The sequence below is a fragment of the Macrobrachium nipponense genome, chromosome 9 (assembly GCF_015104395.2).
Source record: "Macrobrachium nipponense isolate FS-2020 chromosome 9, ASM1510439v2, whole genome shotgun sequence".
NCBI lineage: Eukaryota > Metazoa > Arthropoda > Malacostraca > Decapoda > Palaemonidae > Macrobrachium > Macrobrachium nipponense.
The window spans coordinates 76,994,517-77,018,632 of NC_061110.1; the positions used below are offsets into that span (position 1 = coordinate 76,994,517).

The 24,116-nt window shown below is 33.1% G+C and overlaps 1 protein-coding gene across 1 annotated transcript in view; it reads right to left on the reverse strand.

The window, feature by feature from the left end:
* Window positions 1-1,381: 1,381 nt before the first annotated feature.
* Window positions 1,382-24,116, reverse strand: part of LOC135218667 (GTPase-activating protein and VPS9 domain-containing protein 1-like) — a 387,415-nt gene continuing 364,680 nt past the window's right edge. Inside the window, exon 21 of the mRNA XM_064255113.1 lies at window positions 1,382-19,310. Within this exon, the coding sequence (XP_064111183.1) occupies window positions 19,170-19,310 (141 nt within the window). The 3' untranslated portion in view covers window positions 1,382-19,169. The remainder of the gene's footprint in view (window positions 19,311-24,116) is intronic.

Sequence of the window (24,116 nt, forward strand, 5' to 3'; positions counted from 1 at the left end):
TAGTTCTCTTTGGTGATTCTTGCTACAGTTTCAGCAAGTTGGTTCACCACAAACGCACTTTCATGAATTATTATCTGATCCACAGTTGCACCTTTTTAGCTGTTACAGAATATTTTACTGCAGTCTCTTGGAAATGAGGATTCATATACTTACGGTTCTCTCTATCATAACCCAACATTTTTAAGTTAGATCTCGGCCTTGAAATTTTATTTGTGCTCTCTTTAAGGAGGTTTCTTAATTTTCCCTGCTTGAAATATTAGATTTCACAATCTTGCACATTACTGTTTCTACTTTTAAGAAAAAATATTTTTTTCAAAAGCTCATCTTTATTACAGGGTAATATGATTGTTCACTGCACATTATTCGTAGTGTCATCATTCATTTTAAATTTCAACAGTTTTGTATTGCAAGATAATTCCGAGAAATTTCTGGGAGTTGCTTCAACCTACCATGGTTTATTTCATATTTGTCTAGAAGTCATTTCAGTTGTTGAGTGTCTATGTAACAGTTATTTTTCAAAGTAATTCAATTTGATTTTCACTTTCTTGTACGAAGAACCTTGAACAATTCTTGCTTCAATATGGTCATGACTGGATCTTGTTGAATTCAGATTTTTTTTTTTTTTTTTGCTTTTGTTACTTCAAAAGGTACTGTATTGTTATTTCTATTTTTATTACTTTTTACCCAACTGGAAGAATCCCAAAGGGAGAATCAAGGGCATGCAAGAGCTTAAAGGTTGAGAATCCATATTCATAAAACCAAAAATTCAATATCACTACCTAGAAAACATCAGCTTCCAAGGGAGATCCACCTGAATATACACGTTACCTTCAGTGCTTTAAGGATCATCAGTTGATCAAGATCAGGCCCAGAACTTGGCGAGGTTTGAAATAATTACTTCCCCTTGCTTGGCCACAATTAATACTACAACTTTATGGGTGAAGCAGCATACCATCCAACTCCACCTTCCTTCAAAGTTTCAAGAGCACAATTTTCCATAATTGCCTAGTCTTCATAGTAAAGTTTGCTTTGATAAAGAAAAGAAAAATAAAATTTTTACTTACAAGAGAAAAAAGGCCTGACTACAATTTGCTGGGTCAGCAGTTGAGATGCAAAGCTTCTAGGCCTCTGATATCTTAATATAATAAAAAAAATGGGGCAGAGCTCTTTAGCTTCAGTCCTCTTAGCCCCCAAAAGATGGCAAAAGGTCAAAGATTGGGAAGTGAGGAGTGGGGGAGGGTGGGAAGACAGGCAGTTAGTTCTTCAGACATTCTTTAAGCTTAGTTTCAATTTTCTCTTTTTACTGATAACACAGTTCCAGTCTCTTAATTCATTCATTACTTTATCTAGAATTAATAGTCAGGGACATAAAAATACAGAATTGATTTTAAATATATTGTCAAATAAACTTTTAATCAAAAACAAACATATTGTGGGGATCCAATATACAATGCAAAGCACAAGATATTACTATTTGGTACTCATCTTAAAATTCATATCAAGTGTGTAGTTAGTTGCATATGACTCAAACTTTTGAGATTAAATTAAACTTTTACCTTAAATACCTATGCCCATTAGAATCAATCAGGTCTATGTTACAAGGCATTCTCTTCAATTGACCTGCAAAGAGATATTCATAGAATCTAAATCCCTTAAGTCTCTCAAAGAGAAAATTACACATTACTAAAGACCATAACTACAAAACATCTTACCTCATCAAATGTTCAGTTGTAAGTCACAAACTGACCCCAAACCACTTTGTGAAATTTTAGTTCATTAAAAAAACAAATGAGGATCAGGTTACACAAGAAAGATCTCCTGCTGAAGGACACTTCCAATGTCAGGCAGGCATTCTACACCCTTCCTTCCCTTAAACACAACCTATGTTGAAAAGTTATACAACCAGGGGAATTATCACTAGACCTTGCCTGTGTTGACAAATAAAAGATTTCAAGCAAAAATTTGGTTAAGAAATCTGCCATGTAACCTCAACCTATGCCTCATAAAAAAAATATATATGAAATTAAATAAACAAATTTCACCAATTCTGAATTAAGAAAAATATATATTCTTAAAAATAACAAAAAAATACCTGACAAACATCTTTCAGCAAACAGCAATTCATGTTAGCATCCCTGAATTTCCTCTTTGCTTTTCAGCACAGCCATGTGAAGAATGTGGGAGAAGAAATGAATGGGAGATTAATTCTCTCCACCCACATCTCGCTAAATCAGATCTCAAAAGAAATTACACAAATACACAAAAATAGAGAGAGAATAAAAACATTGTATATCATCTGAAGTACACCTTTAAAGTAACCTAAAATACTTGTCAGTGTTATCTATGATTACTCTACTATTACACAGCAATTCAAAGAATAAAGAAATGACATCACAAGAAGGTAGCATGAAAGAATGGAACTACTGCACTGCATATAAAGATCAGTACACAGCTTCAAGATATATTTTAAATATGCAACCTTCCAATTTTGAGGAACCGTATTCTGAATCACAGATCATTATTCTGAAAATAAACCTACACTATTTACATGGCACCCAATCACTGGTGTCTAAAACTTACTAAAAAGGAGAAATGGCAGGGGTGAAAATTGTAAAATCCAATGGTCAGCACACTTAGATCACTAATAGTCTACACAGAAAGGATAAAGAAAGGAGATTTAATTGTAACTTAAAGATAAAAGTATAATTTTATCTATAGTACCCAAATGTTAACTGTCATTACTAAAGAGTGGGGAAAATATAGCAAAACTCAAATAAAATTATGTGAAAGTGGTAAAAACATCAGATATCGATAATGGATAACATGTAGTTTTTGGGACCAATATTTATTGTGCCTTTAATTTTGCTACAACATACTGAGGAAATGTTATGGGGGTAAAAATTACTGAGTCCAATGATAGCCTTCAAATATGAAAATTATTTTAAGAACTGTACATACATTAAATAAAACTCTTATCGATTATTATCTTTACAAGAACTTCAAAGATTCATGCAAGCAATCAAATCCAGTTCTGGCTATGAAACAAACATATATTCACAAACTACTGAATAATATACAGTACAGTGTATTATAGTTAGCTAAGTTATACAACCTTAAAAAATAAAATAGATATTACATAAAGACCTTCACTAACAAATGTTGCATTTATTATACTCAACATTGCTCCCCTTTATTTAATGCGAATGGTATTCAAAAGGAAAAACTGATCCATGTTAGACATTTCTAGAAGTTCTACTTCATTAAATAGTCCCTATAAATATAACCTTAAAATAAACATACCTTGCAGCTTTACCGCTTACATCCAAGTTTACTCATGGATATCACCTATGCTCCAAAATATAAATCTCAGCATTTTTGTTGACCAAGACTTTCCATAATCAGCAATATATTTTACATTGTAATTCCTGTATCTACAAAAATGACTTGGTTCTGATTTCACATTAAAAGAGAAAAGTAGTAGATCTTTCAATTTCTAATATACATAATTTTGTTAAATTCACAAGACAGACAAACAATGCTTCAAGATACTTATGATATTTCCAATCAGGCAATCTTTATTGCAATGAAACATGCTATGTGGAACTGTAGCATGTACAGTGGCATTTACTTCATCAATTACAAATAAAACCCCAACACCATTCATGTACTAATACTTAATTTTAACCAAACAAAACTCCCCCCCAAAAATTTATTTCTGAATATGGAAAATATTACTGCAGTTCATGAAAACTTGTTTAGCAACTGATTTATTATATACAGCAACAAAATATTTGAACAGACCAGATAGTCTGCCTGATAAACCAAACTTTTCAGTAGTTCATATCAATTTATGCTCAAGTGTAACACATTGCAGTTAATAGTTTTGTAAATACATTAAGAAAACAAATGGAAAAGATGCAAGAAACTGTTCCCTTACAGAAAAAATATTATGGAGAGGCCTATGAAAAAAAAAAAATTATGCTCAAGTACCATTTTAGGCTATAATTTTGATTTGCCAGGCTAATGAAGCTGAATCAAAGAAAAGGACTTTTCTTCCACTGTCATGCAATGATAAATTTTCTTATTTAATATACTGCTTGTTAGACACTGTAATTACAAATTATCGATAACTTAGTCAAAGACTGCTAAATATTCAACTCCCAGGAAGAACTGTAACTCCTCTATGCCTGCACAATAGAATATGCTCATTTTTTTCAGTAAAAGCAGGTGAAATTCTATTACAAACAAAACATCATCTCAGAAAACAAACAACTACATTTTACAGGAGTCTACAGATTTCAAGTAAAAAACTGGAGAGCTTCATAAATCACTCATAATTCAAGAAAAAGACTGGATATAGAGAATTAATTTAAAATGCTGTACAAGCAACTACAAGACTGCAATTGTGGCCATTGTATAAAAATTCCCAAATATACGAAACAAACAAAAGGATTAACCTTATTAATCATGACTGACATTTTACAAGAAAATTTCAGTCAACTCTACTTATAGGCACAACTACACCAAATTTGACATTCCTCCAAGTACCAATTTAATAATATATGGTGTGTAGTTCAAAGTTAGAAAAAAAATCACTAGCATACAGATTCCAAGTTAACCCATATGGAAGAAATGCTTACACCTTACTTGACAACTCCTTAAAGACCCATTTGAATTAATCAACATTCCAAGAAGAACAGTGCTCTAATAAAAAATCTATTATCCTGTTACTACACTCTCAAAACTCATGTTGCTAAAATCACAAGTATGGCTAATTGCGTAAATCCCACTCTGCCATGCTGTATGATGCATAATAATGCATCATACAACATGGCAAGTTCATGTAACAATCACCTTTCTATATAGGTTTATTTGGCGATACAGACGCTTCTAGTAACATGACTATGGAAAATTTTTGTAGAGGGGGATAATTCCAACTAAACTTACAAATGCACATCTCCGGATGAATAATGTTCATACAATCTTCAATCTCCATAAGCCATATTATCATGTATTTCAACCTGACTACTTAGCCAATAAGTGGACTTCTCAGAGGGCTGTCCTGAATGATTTAAACTCTTCTTTCAGTAATATACACATAACAAGGATTAGATCATCAACTAAGTTATCTATATTGTGTGCTATCAATAACACTAAAGGCAGATGCTCATTTTGTTTTTCAATGCATTTCCCACATGGATTATTGAGGTTACATCTAGTTTTGGTGCACGACATGAACCTCAAAAATATTCTTTAAGAATGCAAAAATTTTACCAATAAATACTGTAGCCCATACTGGTACTACATACATGCTTCCACAAAACACATAGCATTCAAAGCAATAGGTGCATAAATTTAAAGGGGAAGTATTATATACGTATCAACACCTCTTCATTATTTTAGCCAACCGTGTACATTTCAAAGGACACATGAAAGGCCTGCATGCACTTAGAATCTTAGGCTCTAAATTTTGTTGATGATGAAAAAAAGATTATTATATCTGCAGTACTATGTTTCTGAATGGAGTGGAAAAAACAAAACATTACAAATGGACGGAGGGATACAAAGGAAAGGTGTTGTGCTTCTCTCTTATAAAAAAAAAGGAAAATTCTCAGAAAGTTAACACAAATATGGTTTAACACTGAGCTTATGATTCAGCTCATTTCAAACAAAATTACGTATATATTCATAAAATATGGTTTACTTTAAATCTCTTGACAGAAAAATAAAACTGAGTAGTTTACAACAGAAAAATATTCTATATCAAATGGCAAAATAATGTTTCAACAATAACTTACTGCATTTCTTTTATAAAAATTTCATACAACTTCAGAGGTTGTAGAATCCTGCACATGATAAAATGAAGGGAGGGGGGCAATAAGGACAATGTTTGTACGCTGTTCCTGATTCTAATACTGTTGGATTATGGAAAAGTCTAAGAATAGCACTTACGGCAGCACTTGTACACGATTCTGAAGAGACTTATGGACAATATATACCCTGTGGTGCAGAAAGAACAGTGACTAAGACACAAATGCATGCAAAGAATGTTATTCAGTTTTTGCATACACATACAAAGCACCTTCACATATACATACTGCACATATCAAGCCAAAGCAACCTATAAAATATTGTTACTCAATGGTCTAGTTAAACTATCTTTTATAACTAGCTAGTATGAAAAAAAAGGACAAAATCTAAACAAATTTTAAGACAAACACCCATCATATATATCATATCTCAACTACAACTCATAAATCTATCCATGAGAGCTATTTCTAGAAGCAGGAGCTAGTTACTACAAAACTGAAACAGTAAAAACCAGTGACTAATTGACATGAATAACCCTAAGCAATATGTAGTTTTATCTTATTGGCAAGAGTTATTGATGACATTTCCGTACTCTGCAACCTTTTCCTTGAATTGATTTATATGTAATTATTTAAAAAAACATACATGCAAGCAAACACATTCTATTAGTAACCAACAAATACTGTCATAAATTTATAAGTACATTTATTTTCCTCCCACTCCTGCAAGCTATGCTATCTCTGGTGTAAACAGTTAATTATATTATTGATACATTTTTATGAATTGACTATTTTAAGAGAGAAAAAATGAAAAAAAAAATAGTTAAATGTACTCTAATGCATAATCCAATCTTTTCACCAATTTCAATATAATCACCATAAGTGTACTGAAATCATAAAAAAATACAGTAGAGGCATTTTGCACTTAAAGCTCCAACAAGAAGTTATTCACTAAATCCAGTTCCCTGTGCAATCTAACTTCTATCCAATAGTGTAATCTAGCAAACTAAATTAAAGCTAAAATCAAAGGAACATGTGGATGCCAATGCAGATTTACAATACCATAAAACTACATACTATCCTAATATATCATCAAAATACTATTCTAATATGTATAGCATCAATCACTTATTAATCAAATCAAACTTATAAAAATGCCTAGTAAGATCAACTCAATGAAATCTGCCTTACACCAAACTATTTTAAACACTCCCTCAGAACTATCTTAACCCAGGAAAAATACAACTTGATTCTATATGCAAATGTCAAAAGCTGAAATTTGCTAATTCAGAAATTTCAAATAGAAAAACTATGAGACTCAATTCCTGAAATTCAAAGAACTGGCACTCAACTGCAGTACCATGCAACATGAGGTCCCTCTGTAGATGGAATCCTATACAGCAAAAAAAATTATTTTTTGAGCAATATCAATGCCTTACAACTAATCAATATCCCATTTGGTTTTTCTGTTAATAGTACTGTACAAATCTTTCCAAACGAAGCCTTTATGACTGGCACACTAATATAAAAATTTGCCCAAAAAATTTATCCTTCTTAGCAATAAATTATTATGCAAAAATACAGCCAAGTTCCAATCTCTGCTTATGACTAATTTACTATTTAAGTGGCTCCTGGAGAATCAACAACAACAACAAAAATTTACGACACAATATAGACAGAGTTAAATGAAGAATCTACAACCCAAGGAAACATTAATCCCTGTTCAATTTGTAGTAAACACAAACCCAAATATTTTTCACCAGTTAAATTCATTTAGAAAGTTAGGAAATATAAAAAAACAATAGTATGAAGATTTGTCCTAAAACTTATATGGGGCACAAGACCTTGTAATACAGTGCAAAAACTTAATTCAGAAAAGGTACTTAGCCCAAAACTTCCCCGCCCCAAAAAAATATAATGTATAAAAAAAAAAAATGAGGAGCTACAAAGGACTGTACACTGAACAGAAATTACTGCACAAGCCTGTCATTTTCCATTTCGTTTAAATATGAACCACAAATTTCCCGAGTCTTCCAACAGTTCTATAAGGGAAAATAATTAACAGCTTTTGCTCCATTGATAAAAATCTCTTACACTATAGACTTTCCACCAAAGAGGGTGCAAATAATCTACTAGTGCTGGTCATAATGAGTGGTAATAGTTGGAAGATGAGGGAGACCTCGCCTGCTAAGGACATCCCTAACTTAAAAGCTGAAAGTTTTTACTTCTTGACTCTACCTAAAGACTGGTGATAACTCACTGTCAAGAAACATGAAGAAAGCTTCTTAGCCTTTATTATAACTTGTATGAATGAAAAAAAAAATTCTTAAAAATTCATTTTTTCACAAAAGTTACAAACCTCGTACTTAGTAGCCAAGAAAAAATTTAGGAGTTTAAACATTTACTTCTGATCTGTTGAGCTACAATTATAATTTACTTTGAAATCACTACTCTGCTGGAGCTGGATTCCTGCGATATGCTTTTACACTTGTGGTCATGACTTTGCTCATTCCTTTCAAATCTTCGTGCGAGACAATTTTTTTCTAAAACTTTGGAACTATGGTCTCCTGACTTAAAGTGACAATAAATGAGTCATATATAAACTAAACTCATCAAAGTAGTAGGTGATGAGAGTAGCTGGTTGCACAATTATTGTGTTAGTGTCAAAATTCAGTGCTAAGGCCGAATAAGCTGAATGAGCGGGCAAAGGGAAGTAACAAACCTCTTGATACTGCAGTCATATTCCACAGATAAAATACAGCAAAACATAGCTAATAACTCAATTTGTCTTAACAATTTGAGCAAAAGACATTACATTTAAAAATAACAGAAACACCTACAACTCTAATTAGATGTGATATACAGATAGCTCGAACAAGGAAGATCATCAAGGAAGTTGACAACCCAAAACTATTATTAGAGCTCTGGAGAACATTTACTGATAACAAAGTGGGTTAGATCTGCTAAAAAGGGTATTGTGTACCAAATTCAGAAAGTAAATATTACCACAGGGTAGTAAAATGCTTCTCCAAACACCTGTATATTCTGCAGATGACAAGTCCTATGCTACAGTCACTTTCTCCTCATCCTTTTTGGTGTACTGGATGATCCTTGTCAAACCTTGGGTTATAATCATAAGGTAGTTTAATTACATCAATGAATAAAAAAAACTTTTCTCTTGTACAAATTCTATTAAATATATTCTATTTCATAGATTTCACTTCTTCAAAACCTAATAAATAGATATAATAGAGGAGTTTAATCAGACCAATGACCTAATTTAGTTAGCTTTCACAGGGTTGGCCTGAAGGACTTGTCTTTTATTTATTAAATTACAGGTCCTTAATAACTTAATAACTTGGCTAATTGAAAATGTTGGATATTTTGACAAAATTTCCTCAAGAAAAAAAGGAGAAAAAATATTTAAGTGTTACTGTTCTTCTACACTCTGTAAGTATACATATATGTAGTGACTGGATCATTTGGGCTCTTCATCAAACATTCATGAGTTAAATGAGTGATCAATTCTAAAGCTGTGTCAAAGTTACTTGTGTGTATCTGTCCTTTTGCTATGATTGAATTCATATTCCACCACTAGGTGCAATGTGTTTTAAATTGTGACTATTGTGTTAATTGTTCCATATATCCTGCCATTTACCGATTATAAATGGGTTTTATAGATGTCATATAATCACTAACTTAAATATGTGTGTGAAATTATAGTAGTTCTAGCTGCTTTATTGAATTTTCATTTCCTTCAATATCAACATGGCCAGGGATCCATCATATTTCTATACATTTTTATCATCTTTGCATAATTTATGAAGTAAAAATTTTATCTGCTGGGCAAGGATATTTTTCCTTTTATAATTCTGAACAGTTTCCTTAGTGCTTCTGAGTTGCTGAAATTCACAAATTTCTAAAAAGATATACCTTCAACAATTTTAAATGGCTGATCTACTGCACATTTTTCTGCTGAGAAACAATTGCTGAAGTTTTTGAAAATATTTACCTAATTTATTTGTAAAACTTGACTGGGTATTGGGTGAAGTCTATATATTCACATATATTATAGTTAATGGTTAGTCTTGAACTGTAATTTATGAATACAGGGTTGGATGACAAGAGCTTTTCACCAAATATCTGTTGGTCAAACAAGTGAGACCATTCCAAGACAAGATAACATTGCTACCATGAGACACTTCTGGGTAAGAAAAATGTCACAATCCAACAATGGATTTGATAGTCTTATTACCATATCTATTTCACAAAGTCTTTTACATGACAATGATGGGTCTCAGATATGTTTATCACTAAAAACAATTTCTATAGGTGATCTGGTCATAACAGATGAAGCTTTGGAGACCTTATTAGAATCTTTCATTTAATGTCCCAATAAGCAAAGATCCAGCATGTTTCAACATTTATACCTTCCTTATTTGCACTAGCATAAACTGCACGTGATTACTATTGTGAAATATTTACCAATTTGTTCTCAAAATTTGACTTTCTTTGCTGACTGAATCTGAGGACAAGTTTTCAAGGAATTCTATAACACTTACAGTTACTGAATATTACAAACATCTGTGGTTATTTATTACTCTCCTTAAAGTGAGGTAACAATTCAATGAACTGATTATTTGGGTTGACATGTAAGTCTTGGTCTCAGCTTCCTTATATCTTCTGAGGAATTAGAGCCAGTCACTGTATAGAACTGCACCACTTTATTATACAGTCTTAGTATCATTATTTGCATTATGCTTCTTATGGATTTTTAGGGGTAGCTTCTATTCCACGAACTACTACATGCTTCTTAAAACCTGTTGATGGAGATCACAATACTCCATTCTTAATGGATATCATCTGTAAAAAAGCTTTACCCTAAAAGCCTAAATACAGTAACAGCAGCATGGTACTTAAAAGGTGCCTAAGCTCTTTTAACCTAAAGTTGGCAGGTTTCTTCAGAAACCACTGATTATCAACTGGTTCTTCTGTGGATTATTTTTGCTCATTCTAGTTGTTGATGATGAGTCTGTGGCTGATGAAAAAATGCCTTCTAGATTCACCTGTCAAATTCATTCAGCTTGTTCAATATCCCAGTACAGTACTATATCAATGGTTTCATCTTCATCCATCTATCTTAAAAGGCACTTGGCTTTACCTGACTGAGAAATGATGGCTACCCATAACCTTCCTGAAGGAATCATGATCATGCCATAACAAGAAACTCAAGTATACCACTGCTGTATCAATGTTACAAACAGTGAAAACAGAAAAGGTTATGAGAAAAACACTAAATACATAACAGCTACAATCCAAAACAAGTCAGTATGTCAAAGCTTTCAGCAGAAGGAACAGATGGAACAGAGGCTCCCACAAAAGATGTCTCATCTATCTTCTAACTACTGCATCACTTGTCTTGATTAGTCCTTCAAAACGCTAAAAAATCCAAAGACCAATGGTAATAATGACATTCAAACTAACTTTTCAAGGAAAAGTCTCCATTAGATTACTCTATGGCTACTAACCACACTAATTTGGAGTATAGTAAGTGAGATATTCCAAATTATATATAAAAAGCTCTGATGTTTATGTAGAAACTCACTGATTGATGAAATTCATCAGACACTCGCCCAAAATCCTAATTATCTTATGTCCTGACCCATGCTATCTGCCCATCAGTTAATAAATTACGGCATGCTTAACTTTTTAGAGGAGTGTCATACTTTGAAGAAACATAACCTACTGTCTCCCAGAAATCTGAGACAAAGCAGACTGTGTAGCATTCAATCAACTTGATGAATGAATAGCAAAATGAAACAAATGAAGCATAAAAACATAAGAGTTTAAAGTAAAATACTGTGAAACATTACAAGAATATACAATAAATACTATCTCCAATATATTGAAGAATAGTACAGTACTGGTAAACTGTAGTAATGAAATTTTTTTTATATCAAAATGCCTAAGGCACTAAATACTTCTTGAAAAAATATTTAGATATGGATAGTACTACTTCAAAGTAACATTAAAATTGTTGTTGTACCCAAAGTTTCCTGTTTTTATGTAACAATTAGAAGAAAACAGGAAATATGACCATGGTTTAAGAGGAAAGATTTTGTGAAAAACAAACTTTCCTTAAGGAAAGAAACAAAATCTACTAAGAAGTGGAAAAAAGCTGCAATTCTTAAAATTTCAATTATGTTAACAGTAGTATATTTGCCAAACCTCAAATAACAAGAGGAAATTGATTAAATTACTAAAGAATGATGATATCCTTCCAAGTTAACCCACCATTTTTTAATCTAACTATTTTTGTGTTTACATATGCACTGGTTTTTATGGTTTCATATCTAGTTTACATATTTTCACATAAAAAAATATTATGGTGAAAAAGTAGTTTACTGTATGAGTAAAATGTTTGGGATTATTAATCAAATATTCAAAATAAATATTCAAAAATGATATTGTTAAGATACAATAAAGTTTTGTACATACTTACCTGGCAGATATATACTTAGCTATGGACGACCGAGTCTATAGCTAAGTATATATCTGCTGGGTAAGTTACTTGTACAAAAACAAAATTACAGTTATCAAGATTATTACCAATACAAAGTATTGGTAGTTTAATCTACCAAGATAAATTCACGGTTGGTTTTGCCTTTGCATGATAGTCTTAGACTAAGCAAAGGGGGTTGGATGATGTTACTCCCATTTCTCAGTTACTCTTAAATTACAGAGCCCTTTTCTTCATCATAACCACTTACAATAAACTGTTCTAAAAACACATTGAACACAATTATTTACAAATACCGTACTTAGAATGTTGACAGGCTAAATTTATGGTTTGACAAGGATGAAGCTGAATAACTTTCCCATTAAGATAAAAGGACAATTGTAAAAATGGGAAAAATATGATAGACATGTTGGTACATTAATATTTCTACAACTGCTTCTCTTGGTGTATTTTTAACAACTTTCCAACACAGATAAAGGGCATCATGAAGTGAAACATACTTTTAACCCTATACACATTACTGCCACATCACAAGTGGTTTAATAGTTTGATTATTATATTTATGATGGTTACTAAGACAGCTATTTGTCATGCATTCCCTGAAAAAGTAAAAAAACAACCTTGAATAGACATTGGTATAACAGAGGTTGTAAATCCAAAATTCCAGTTACTCATTTGGAATGCTGATAATCTACAAACATTAGTCCATGTCTTCACCATTTGGTAATACAAAACACAAGTATACTGAAGCAGTATACAGTCCTTAAAATACCCTGGATAGCCAAATCTTGCTAAGGAGAGAATTGCAAGGTAATGATCACAACATGGAGTTTGTTTACCAGTTACTCATGCAGGTCAGTGTTGGTTGTTTCCAATAAATGTTCACCACATGGATCCTAATGGTGAAGAATCTACAAAGAGACACTTCATGCCTAATGTACCATGTCTCATATGTTCCGTAAGGAAGCACTTCTTTCACAGGAATTAATTCTTCATGCTGTTAGCCCTACATCACTTTTAGGTTTCTAGGGTTTGCATAGTTTTCCAAGGTAACTCACCTTATCAAAGATTAACTGATCCAACATCAGGTTAAGTGTTCAAAAATTAATACAGAATGGTTAAAATAGAAATTCCATATTCTGAAAAGCAAGCTGACCTTACATAAACCCAATGGATAAATATACTCATGATCTACCATTTGGTTTCATAAAATAAGAAACTTATTTCTGCAACTCTAGCAGAATTTGTTTGGTGGCAAAATTAAGCTGAAATATGATCTCTAACCTCTGCTAATATCAAATTTCCTAAATGTGCTAAAAGAAGTGTCCCTTCCTCTTTCTGTCAGTTTTAATAACAAGATTCTGAAGAATCAATCAGGCATATCATCTTAAAACACTTTTTAAGATTATATGCCAAATAGCATTAAGAATGAAGACTTGTTTACCAAGTATACTAATGAATCATATGGACTAATCATTTTTAAGACTCATATTGGATGTGGTGTACATTTCCATTTGGATGTTAGAGAATTCAGTAGACAAATCATCTTCATCTGGTTTTGTCTCCAATGTTGGCTTCATTTCAATGAGCATGCTGTAATAGCCTGTACGTTAATTAGGTATATACTCCCAAGACTTCACATCAGACAAATGCTATGTTTCTGTGAACTTCCTGAGATATACAAAAGGCTAAACCTCTTCCAATGGAGTTGTTCCAGAAGCAATGACTCAGATACAAATTACAATACTTTCTTCCTGATATGTACATTAATAGCTGCAAACACAGCTGCTTCATATTCATGAACAATCATCTTGCAACTCTCCACATAATGCAATTCAGCATTTGTGTTCTCTACAAGGAAAACCTTTACCTGGATATATAGCCTTGGTATGACTTTTGCTGTGTGTTCATGGAAGCAGATCCCTAAGGGCTAACAACACTAGGTACTCATGATTATATAAGAACTAGTTTCTGTCTTGCTGAACAAAGTAATGGTAATACGTATATGGTTCTGGTTGACACAATTCTTGTTCAACAAGTATTCCAATCTTATTAAAATTTCTTTTCTATGTGAACCAAAAAAAGGGGGATTTCAGACTGAATAATCACTGCAACCCAGAGTATTTAATACAGAAATAATCAAGGCTCAGTGGGCATATGTCATCCAGATATATTCCCACCCTGCTTGGTCTATGAGCTTTTTTGCATTGTCTGAAGAACACTGTCAAGTACGTAACTCAAACTTGCTTACAGGCTGTTAATGATAATTATAGCTGTCACTGTAGGAAGTGATGAGTATATGACTACTTCTTTCATCCAATGTGGTTCCTGTGAGGTAAGTTTTGTGTGATGTTATAACAGCAATTGGTTGTACCTGTTAGTAGTGAATAATCTGTTACATATAGATGAAATAGCAGTTTTTCTTGTGGATATGAATTGCAGTCACCATTACATATATCCTATATGATATAATATATAATGGTGACTACAACTCATATCCACAAGAAAAACTGCTATTTCATGGATATTGAGTCTTCTTCTAACAGTGCACTGAGATTATGCAAGGTACGTCAATGATGCTTGTAATAAAACAAGTAAGGTTCGCAAACAACACTGTTACATCAGTGTTCTTTTTGTCCCCCAGGTTACAATGTCCCTGTCACTGAATCCATTTACATTGTTGAGCCAATTGTAAGATTGTACCTGGGTGAAGTATTTAATGTCCTTATGACATCTACAATGTCGGTCATTTGTACTTGTCAACTGTGCCTTGAACATCCATATCTCAGGTTCTGTGGCAGTGTACTGTTTTCCTGACCTAGTGATCCCATGGAAAACTGCTCTAAACTGAACACCACCACGGAAGGTTGTCTCCTCAAGGTCACACTTGGTCATCTCAGCCACCTTGGGAGTTTCTTACCATCTTTACTTGCCCCTAACAGCAATGCTTATCACTCTGCCATAATGGCCTTTACATCTTTACATACAAGGTGGAAGAAATTATTGCAACAGCCTCAGAATCAGCTTCAGTAATTGCCAAAAACCTGAATGAAAAAAAGCTGCATGTCAAAATAAATAAGGAAAAATAAATCTACCCGAATAGTAACTAGGGTTCACAAAAAGTAAAATGCACTAAAAAAACTGGTACCATACTAGCCCAACAAACAAAAAAATTTGGTCTGTTTTCAAGAAGCTAGTGTATGCGATTAAAATATTCAAATGTCATATCTATTCTCTGCATATACTGCTAATAACAGAGCAATAATCAATGTTTGCTACAAAATGGCCCATGTACCGAGCCATAAGTGCAAGGGTTCATTTTAGTTAAACTCACCTAAATTAAATATTTACTATGACTTTCATCTGATGATGACTCTATTCTCAGCTAACATTGAACTGCTCCAGGCAGTATAGCACAAGTGAAATATGAGGTCTGCCATTATGTGGACAGATCTAAATTCTCTCGGATCATACAGCCCTTCTCTCTCCATACCTCTTTTTATGCTACACAGAACTACTATATTTTAAACTCCAGTAGACATTTACCTGATAAATAAAAAGAGCCAATACTTCTTAAAACACCTTCGTTAAGTTTAAAAATTAATGAAAAGTTCAATGACAGAGAATTTTTTGAATGACCAATCTGTAAGGGCAGGGGTTCATCATATTTGCCAACTGTAGAAGAATAAATAGACTAAAATTAAACGAATGAATGTAAGCAAACAATGGATAAAAGTACAATGAATAAAAAGTAGAGTATCAGTTATTTGCTGTGATATTTACAAAAACTGAGCAAAAACTGTTATCTATAATGAACAAAAAATGCTCAAAGATCAATCAAGTTTTCATTCTTATGCTCCCTTTTACTTGTATCACCATTTGCACAAAGTAATTATGAGTCCAAGAAACCAAAGCCAATATCATATCTTGACATATTTATAATGAAAGAGGGTTCACAGTTTCCTAAAGCCAAATAACACAGAATGGCTTTTGTAAGAGGAGACACAAATGCCATATCATAAAAAAAGGAGGGCAACAGTGAAAACATATTGATCACACTGTTCAACAGTTTCAAGTCATGATGAACATGCACTACAGCATAAAGTGATGCACATATCTAGCATATCATAACATCAATGCATCGTTCTCCTTACAAATCTATTAAATACAATATCAACATGAGCAATGTGCTGTTTTGGATAAAATTTACTCTATTGAGAAACAGCCAATTAAGTGGTATGAACTGCTGAAAAATACCAGTAAGAACCACAAGCTAGATTCTTGTCTGTACACAACAGGAAGAAGAAATGCTAAGACAAAGTATGAAGAATGATGTACGACAATACGCTGTCAATTCACCCTTGATTATGTAACGAAAATGACAAGGAAAAAACTATGTTAAGAGGTATATCTTGGTTTTCTTGACGTGAAACTGAGCAAATTCAACATTCAGCTGTAATGCATATATCTATAGTTTCAATTCCATCCCCCATCTCAAAAAGTAATATTTGGTAATCTTACAATTTTTTTTCTTTTGCTTTACATTTTGAATTATTTATTGCAATGAGGTCTTACTTATCAGGAGGGCATATCAGATCACAAAAATATTTTCTGAGGAGTAAAAAATATACTGTTTTACTTATGTAATTTACAGTTATCAATTGTTATTAATCTTTTCATAAAGATTACATACCAATAACAAAATAATTTCTTTTTCAAATCTATCACATATGAATTACTGGTTTCAGTGAGGAAGCAATGTGAATCTTGGAATGACTACCAACATTTGGCGAGTGAAAATGTCTATATATAATTTTTGAGCAATTTCACACTCTTGAGTTCAAAGACAATGCACCAGGCATCATGCCACAGAACATGCTGTATCTTGCTTTAGACTGTACGTACCTTTAACTGTAGTAGTATAGAAAAATGAAGGCATTGAACCATGTAATGATTATTCAACTTTCAATAAAGAAACAGCCTGGCATTTGAGCAGTTTTCTAATTTAGCAGAAAAAAAAGATATATTGCTGTTTAAGTTATATTTCAGAATATCTGATCAGTTACTTTGAAATAGCAAGAAACACGTTAACAAATTGTAGTCTTACAACATGCATACTTCAGGTAAAACAGTGAGTGCAATACCAAGTGATCAAATGTTGTATCACAAGTTGCATGAATTAGGGAATCCAAAGTAAATTTTACCTGATAAAACACAAAATTCCACAACATCACAGATAAACTCAATTCACAGCCAATTGCATGCAGTGAAACTGTAACACCAAAATGAAAATGAAATACCTAACTCCAGAAAGTAAGACCTCACTTACCTTACTACCAGTATCTATATGTCTAAAGTAATCTCTACATAATAATATAAATATACTTTATTATACTGAGGTGTAAAAAAGTAAATGTTTTTGGTTTGATATGGATGATTTCACAGTAAATAAAGAAGAAAAGATGGGACTGAAAATTTTCTTTGGAAGATCATTAGAAATAGCTGAAAGAAACTTTGCTAATGCAGCAAATTTGCCTCTGTTCAAGGATAGATATGCAGAATGAAACCTTTGGGAGCATTAAATTTTCATGAAAGACATTGTTTCATGCATTAGTCATTTGCAGCTATAGTGCCAGTGCAATTTCATCATTATAACCATCTCAAACTATTTCAACTCTTGTAAGAGAATTGCCAGCGTTATGTTTCATTCCATATACTGTCCTTGTTATAAATGGCAAAAAGTTCATCAATACAATAATCTGAGACAAGGCCAACTGCCTCTGAAATGCAATTAAAACAGACTTCAATTCATATTTTTGTTATATTATATAAAACTCTAAGGGCATATGAAAAAAGGATCTTTATTGAATTTTCTATCAATATTCCATAGAAAATAATGCACTTTCTTATCAAATAGATCCCTAAGATGTCAAGTAAATAAAAGCCATGCATCAGCTAGGAGATAAATGTAAATATATCATATACAGCTTTATATATATATATATCAAAGACCATTTTAAATTATAATGAATACTATCGTACTGTGGTTAAACGGACACTTAGGATAATATCAACAAACTACACTATATAAATGTGTTAACAGGATTCTTAATCCCTTATTGCATATCATATCAAATATTTTCCATCAGTTTCATCAAAGCTTAACGATAAAACAAATCATCATTCATGCCAATAATTCCCATGTACTGTTATGAAATATTTAGTTCTTTGTATGCATAAATTTATTTTAAAAAAAGTTAGGACATTAGAACTCTTCCCATGATGAAGCTCACTGAATTTCTCAAAATGTGAGTTGCTAATGAACTAGGTAGTAATCAGAATATCCAGTGCTTAACATAGTAAATGCAATTACAAATGTCTCAAAATACCTGCAAAAATACTGCGTCAAAGTACACACAATTTACATTCTGGATTTTTTCTTAACAATTTATAACAATATATATGCACTTCATAAGTTTGCAACAAAGGACATATCCCTTCACACTATGATTATGCTAATCACTTTTGTAACACCTGGAAGACATAGACAATCTTCCAAAAATAAGACAAAATAAAAAGCAATACAAGAAACAAAAAGTAAAACAGAAAGAAAAAATATTGAACTTTGTGCTTCATTTCTTTGGTAATTTTTATAAAAGAAAGCTTCTACAAAGAAAAGCTTCAACACAACTCAGATACAGTTAGGAAAAATTAAATAAATTAAAATTTTCTAGAAATCTGCTTTTCACAGATTAAAGCAGGCCCTGTAGGTTCGCATAATGGCACATTATTACGCAACAATAAGACCCTTCTCTTTTCCTTTATGCAAATGTTGTTTATCAAGGCATGTAATCCATAGTCTTGATAAACTCAATGGCTGAGCAAAACTGCGTCCACCAATACTGATCCTCTCCTTTAAGGCGTTGCTCATAGAAGAGGTTGACATACTGTACCGTGGACAGGAGAGCAGGTGGGTTAGCCTGAAGTAATGGAGGAACAATATTAACGGCCACTATCAACTTACATAAACTATACCAAGCTGCTATATTTGAAAGAAAACATTATAGGTATACATATGGTAAACATAAAAACCCAGCGAAAGTACATAATTTTCATCATTAAATTTTTTCACTGGATGTCCCTCTACAGGGTTGAAAGAACAACGATTTCTTTCAATTCTCTTCTACCTTGTCCATTTCCTATTTTAAATCCCATCTCATCCAGATCTTCAACTAGGACAATTGCCTTATCATCTCTCTAGCCCTTTCCACCGACGGTCATCTTGGCACAGTACTTCTACAACTACTTCTGGGGAACTCTCCTCTCCTCTTATCAAGTAGCTAAACATTTCAAATTTTGAGATGCATCTTTAATTTCCAGCCTCTCAATATCACATCTCTCAGTTACTGCCTTCTTTGAAATGCTATTTCCTTATTCAAGGCATTTAGTATTAAACTGCATCAAAATTTCATCCAATTTCTCTCCAACATTTCTTCCACTTTGTTTGTTTGCAAGTAAATAACAGTAATACCCCAAACTTACGCGAGGTTAGGTTCCAGACCCCCTCATGTAAGGGAAATTTTCGTTTAAGTTTGGCACGGTCTCTAAAAATGCTAATACATGCTTGCTTCTAGAGTTTGAACACTAAATATGACCCTAATTGTGCTCCCTAAGTATTAAGCTAACTTTTAAATGAAATTAAAGTTACTGTAATTTGATATAAAAGTTAGTTTACTACATTACCCTAAAAAGGAAATCACTGGTTGGAATAAAAATAGTTACAGTAACTACTACATACATATATAGTCATTTTCTTTTTCCCTCAGAGTAAAAAGAGTTTTCTTTGCATCACTGGGTGACCTTCATAAGTCTGTTATAAGAAAGGTACAAAATTCAATGAAATAAAAAAATCATGTATGTACAAACGTAATGTTTGCAGAGGGTGAAGGTAAAAGTCAATCAATTTAAAATCATGTACTAGTGCGAGGGCTAACTATGAGAGAGAGAGAGAGAGAGAGAGAGAGAGAGAGAGAGAGAGAGAGAGAGAGAGAGAGAGAGAGAGAGAGAGAAATACGTAGGTCATGCAAGATAAAACTCTGGACAGGTATCATCTTTAAAAAAGTGCAAATTGGATCACATCTTCTGAAATTACATTAACTGCTATTACGTAACATAATACATACAGATTCTACTAGCACTTTTCTCCAAGGTTATGTCTCTTGATATGTTTTACTAGTTGATCATGGTCTTATACAGTGACAAACACTGTGAATTACGTACAGCCTTTGTATATATTTTCAAAAATATAAACAGCATACACAAAATCTCCATACTTACTGATTTTACAATAAGCGTGAAAACTTAATAGTACTAACTGTAGTATGTATACTAGTAGTACTTCAGATATTAAAAAAGTTTCTGAAGGGACATCATCTTTGAAAAGTCCAGTAACTTTGTGAATGGGTATTGCATCTTGTAAAAGTACTTATAGTATGCACTAACTGTAGGTGCTGTAATTACCTTTGCATCATATTTATGCATGTACAAAAATAAAACTAATCCATTTTTAATAAAAATTTTATGCAGAAAAGCTTTAAAACTTGAAAATTTACATAATAAATTAAACATAAACAATTTTGCAGGGTTTTGCAGTGTTTCTGGAGGATTCGCAAATGTTCGCACTATTGTGAAGAACTCGCGTATGATAATTACTAGTTAGGTTCCAACGAAATGTTCGTGCTATTGTGAATTCACGCAACTCGAATCGTGTAAGTTTGGGGTATTACTGTATCTTAACTGCACATACAAGTGCAGGACTTATGCATTATTATCATACATTTTTACTATTTCATCAGGAGTACTAGCTTACAGTAGTTTTGTAATTTCTCTCCTTTTTATCCATGGATTTGATATTCTTTTATTATTACATAATGGAGTACTTGCTCATAGTTTAACAATCGCACATTTTTTTATCATTTACTTATTTTTAAGGCCTATTCCTTTGATTCTGCAAACTTCAACTCTTGAGGGCCTCCCGTTTTGCAATCCTTTATAACCTTCTTCATTACAATCATAAACAATAAAGATCACCAACAATTATTTAACATTTTTCTGACATATGCATACCACAGACTTTATTATAGATCTTATGATACAGTACCATTAGTTCCTTAAGGAGTCTCTCAGTACCATTTGAATTCTTAATTCTAATTTGATTACTTGTCTTGGTAATCATCTGAATGCCTTCTTTAAATCTGTGGTGGACCAAATCAACATCATCTATCTTTGGGTCAGATGAGGTAAATTGGTTACTAGCCCCTAGGAAATTATTGAACTGCTTCATCAAGCTTTTGAAGCTAAGAAATCATCTGAGAATGTCCCTTGATATGTGTCATCCTGAACCTATTCTTACAAAAATGATATTTTTATAATAAAACAAAGTTTTATAAATATGCTTACCAAATAATTACTTAGCAAACAGTTAACCTCGCATGGCATTCTAAATTAAAAAAGATTCGCTTGAAAGTGACTATTGCAATGTGGGTGTGACAAGTCCCATCTACCGCAACAAGAACTCGCAAGTAACAGAAGCCAACAGTGTCGTTCTTATTTATTGCCACTAAGTCCATGAAAATCAGAGGGGAGGAGGGCAGGCTCTGATTTAGTAATTACTTGGTAGGTATATTTATAAAACTTCATTTTATCATAAAAATATCATTTTCATAGGGGGTGGGATGAATGGACTAAACTAACTCGATGCATTAAAGGAATTTATTATTGATCTAGAGGAATGGCTAACACTGGCTCAGTGTTTGTCGCTGGTAAGAGAACTACAGCAAGAAATACTGCCTCCGGTGGTGCTCATCTTAACCTGTAGTGGCATGTCAGTGAGCCAGAAATTGCCTCTACATTGGTGGAAGTCTTGCAATGGGGTATATGCCTGACTGCTGACAAGACTTAGGTAAAATATTCATGCACTTGCCCTGGGCACAGTACCACAACAACAAGACCGGAGAGTAAACCATTACAACGTTACAGAAATTCATGATAAAAAGACAATAACCAACCAACAAACTGGTGGGTCCTCCAGGTACCAGGTAACCCCAGGCTCCCCAACTTGATATCCTTGACACAAGGAAAAGAGATAGGAGAGAGACCATGTCCCTCCTATGCTTCCTCATCCAATACCATGCCAGCCACTGCCAACAGGACAATGGTACTGCAATTTTCAAACACTGTTTCTACTTCTTTCACATAATGTGACGAGAATATCGACTTACATCTCCAATAAGTTGATTGAAGGATCACAGAAAGAGACAAGTTATGCTTCAAGGATAGAGAAGTGGTGGCCACAGCTCTGACCTCATGCGTTCTCACTTTAAGCAGCGGAAGCGATTCCTCCTGTATACATGAATGAGCTTCGGATATTAGGTCTCTAATAAAGAATGGAAGGCCGTTCTTGGAAAGCGGATGGGAGGGATTCTTGACAGAACACCAGAGGTTCCTTGAGGATCCCCTGATCTTCTCCATTCTATCCAGGTAACACATCAGTGTTCTGACCTGGCAGGGAGCTCTTTCTTCCTCGTCTGAGCCCAGGATACCTGTTAAGTTCCTAATACAAAAAGAATGAGGCCATGGCTTGCTAGGGTCCTCGTTCTTGGCTATAATAGATTCACATCAGGCCTGCATCTGATGTCTAGGCCTGTCCCTTATGACACTCCTGATTGACTGTTGATAAGTCAATCACAGGGCTGGAAACTCTCAGTCTCGCTCTAGAGTTTACATAAGCAGTATGTATGTCCTGACTTCTCTTTCAAAAATTATAACTTTCTTTACACTTCAGTTTTACCTGCAGAAAAGGAGTGTTTCCACACTTCTTCACTAAACATCATCAAGCCAATGATTTAAGGATTATAATGATATAAGAATTATGTACTTTGCTAAACTTAATGCTAAAATATTAATAGTGAAATAAACATGAAATTCTTAATATAAATAAAATATATTCTTCATTCCTTACATGAGATCCCAGTGCATTCATCATTTATCATCTTGTGTTTCATACAGTTTCATAGCTTAAATGTAATGGAAGACAACACTACAAAAAATTATAGGTAGGGCTATTAATATGAAAATAAAAAGCAAAAGATGAAGAATATTAATCTTTCTCTCTTATCTTCGTGTAGTCGGGTGCTGCTCACGTGATCACTCAATGACGTCATCAGCATGATCAGATCCCTCAATAGAAGAAGTCTTATTGGGGAAAAAGGACTTCATTATCGTCACTATCATTATCACCATCGCCCTTTCATATCCTATAGTGGAAATCGCTATATGAAAATTTTTTTTACTTAATTACTGATACCTTATGAAGGAAATTCTTTTATCCCATTGATTTTTCTTTCCTACAATCAGTCCTCCTATAACCCTCTCATTATTCCTTTTTATTATATATTACGATTTTATTCATAATTCTTATATCATTATAATCCTTAAATCATTGGCTTGAAGGCATTTATATGATGAAATTTGGAAACACTCCTTTTCTGCAGGTAAACTGAGGTGTAATGAAAATTATAATTTTTTAAAGGGAAGTCAGAACATACATCCTACCTATGTGAACTCTCGAGCGATACTGAGTTTCCAGCCCTGTGATTGGCTTATCAACAGCCAATCAGGAGCGTCATAAGGAATGGTGCTGGGCATGAGATGCACAGCTGATGTGAATCTATTATAGGAACCCCAAGGTGAAGGAGCAGACCATTTCACCTGGGAGAATCCAACTC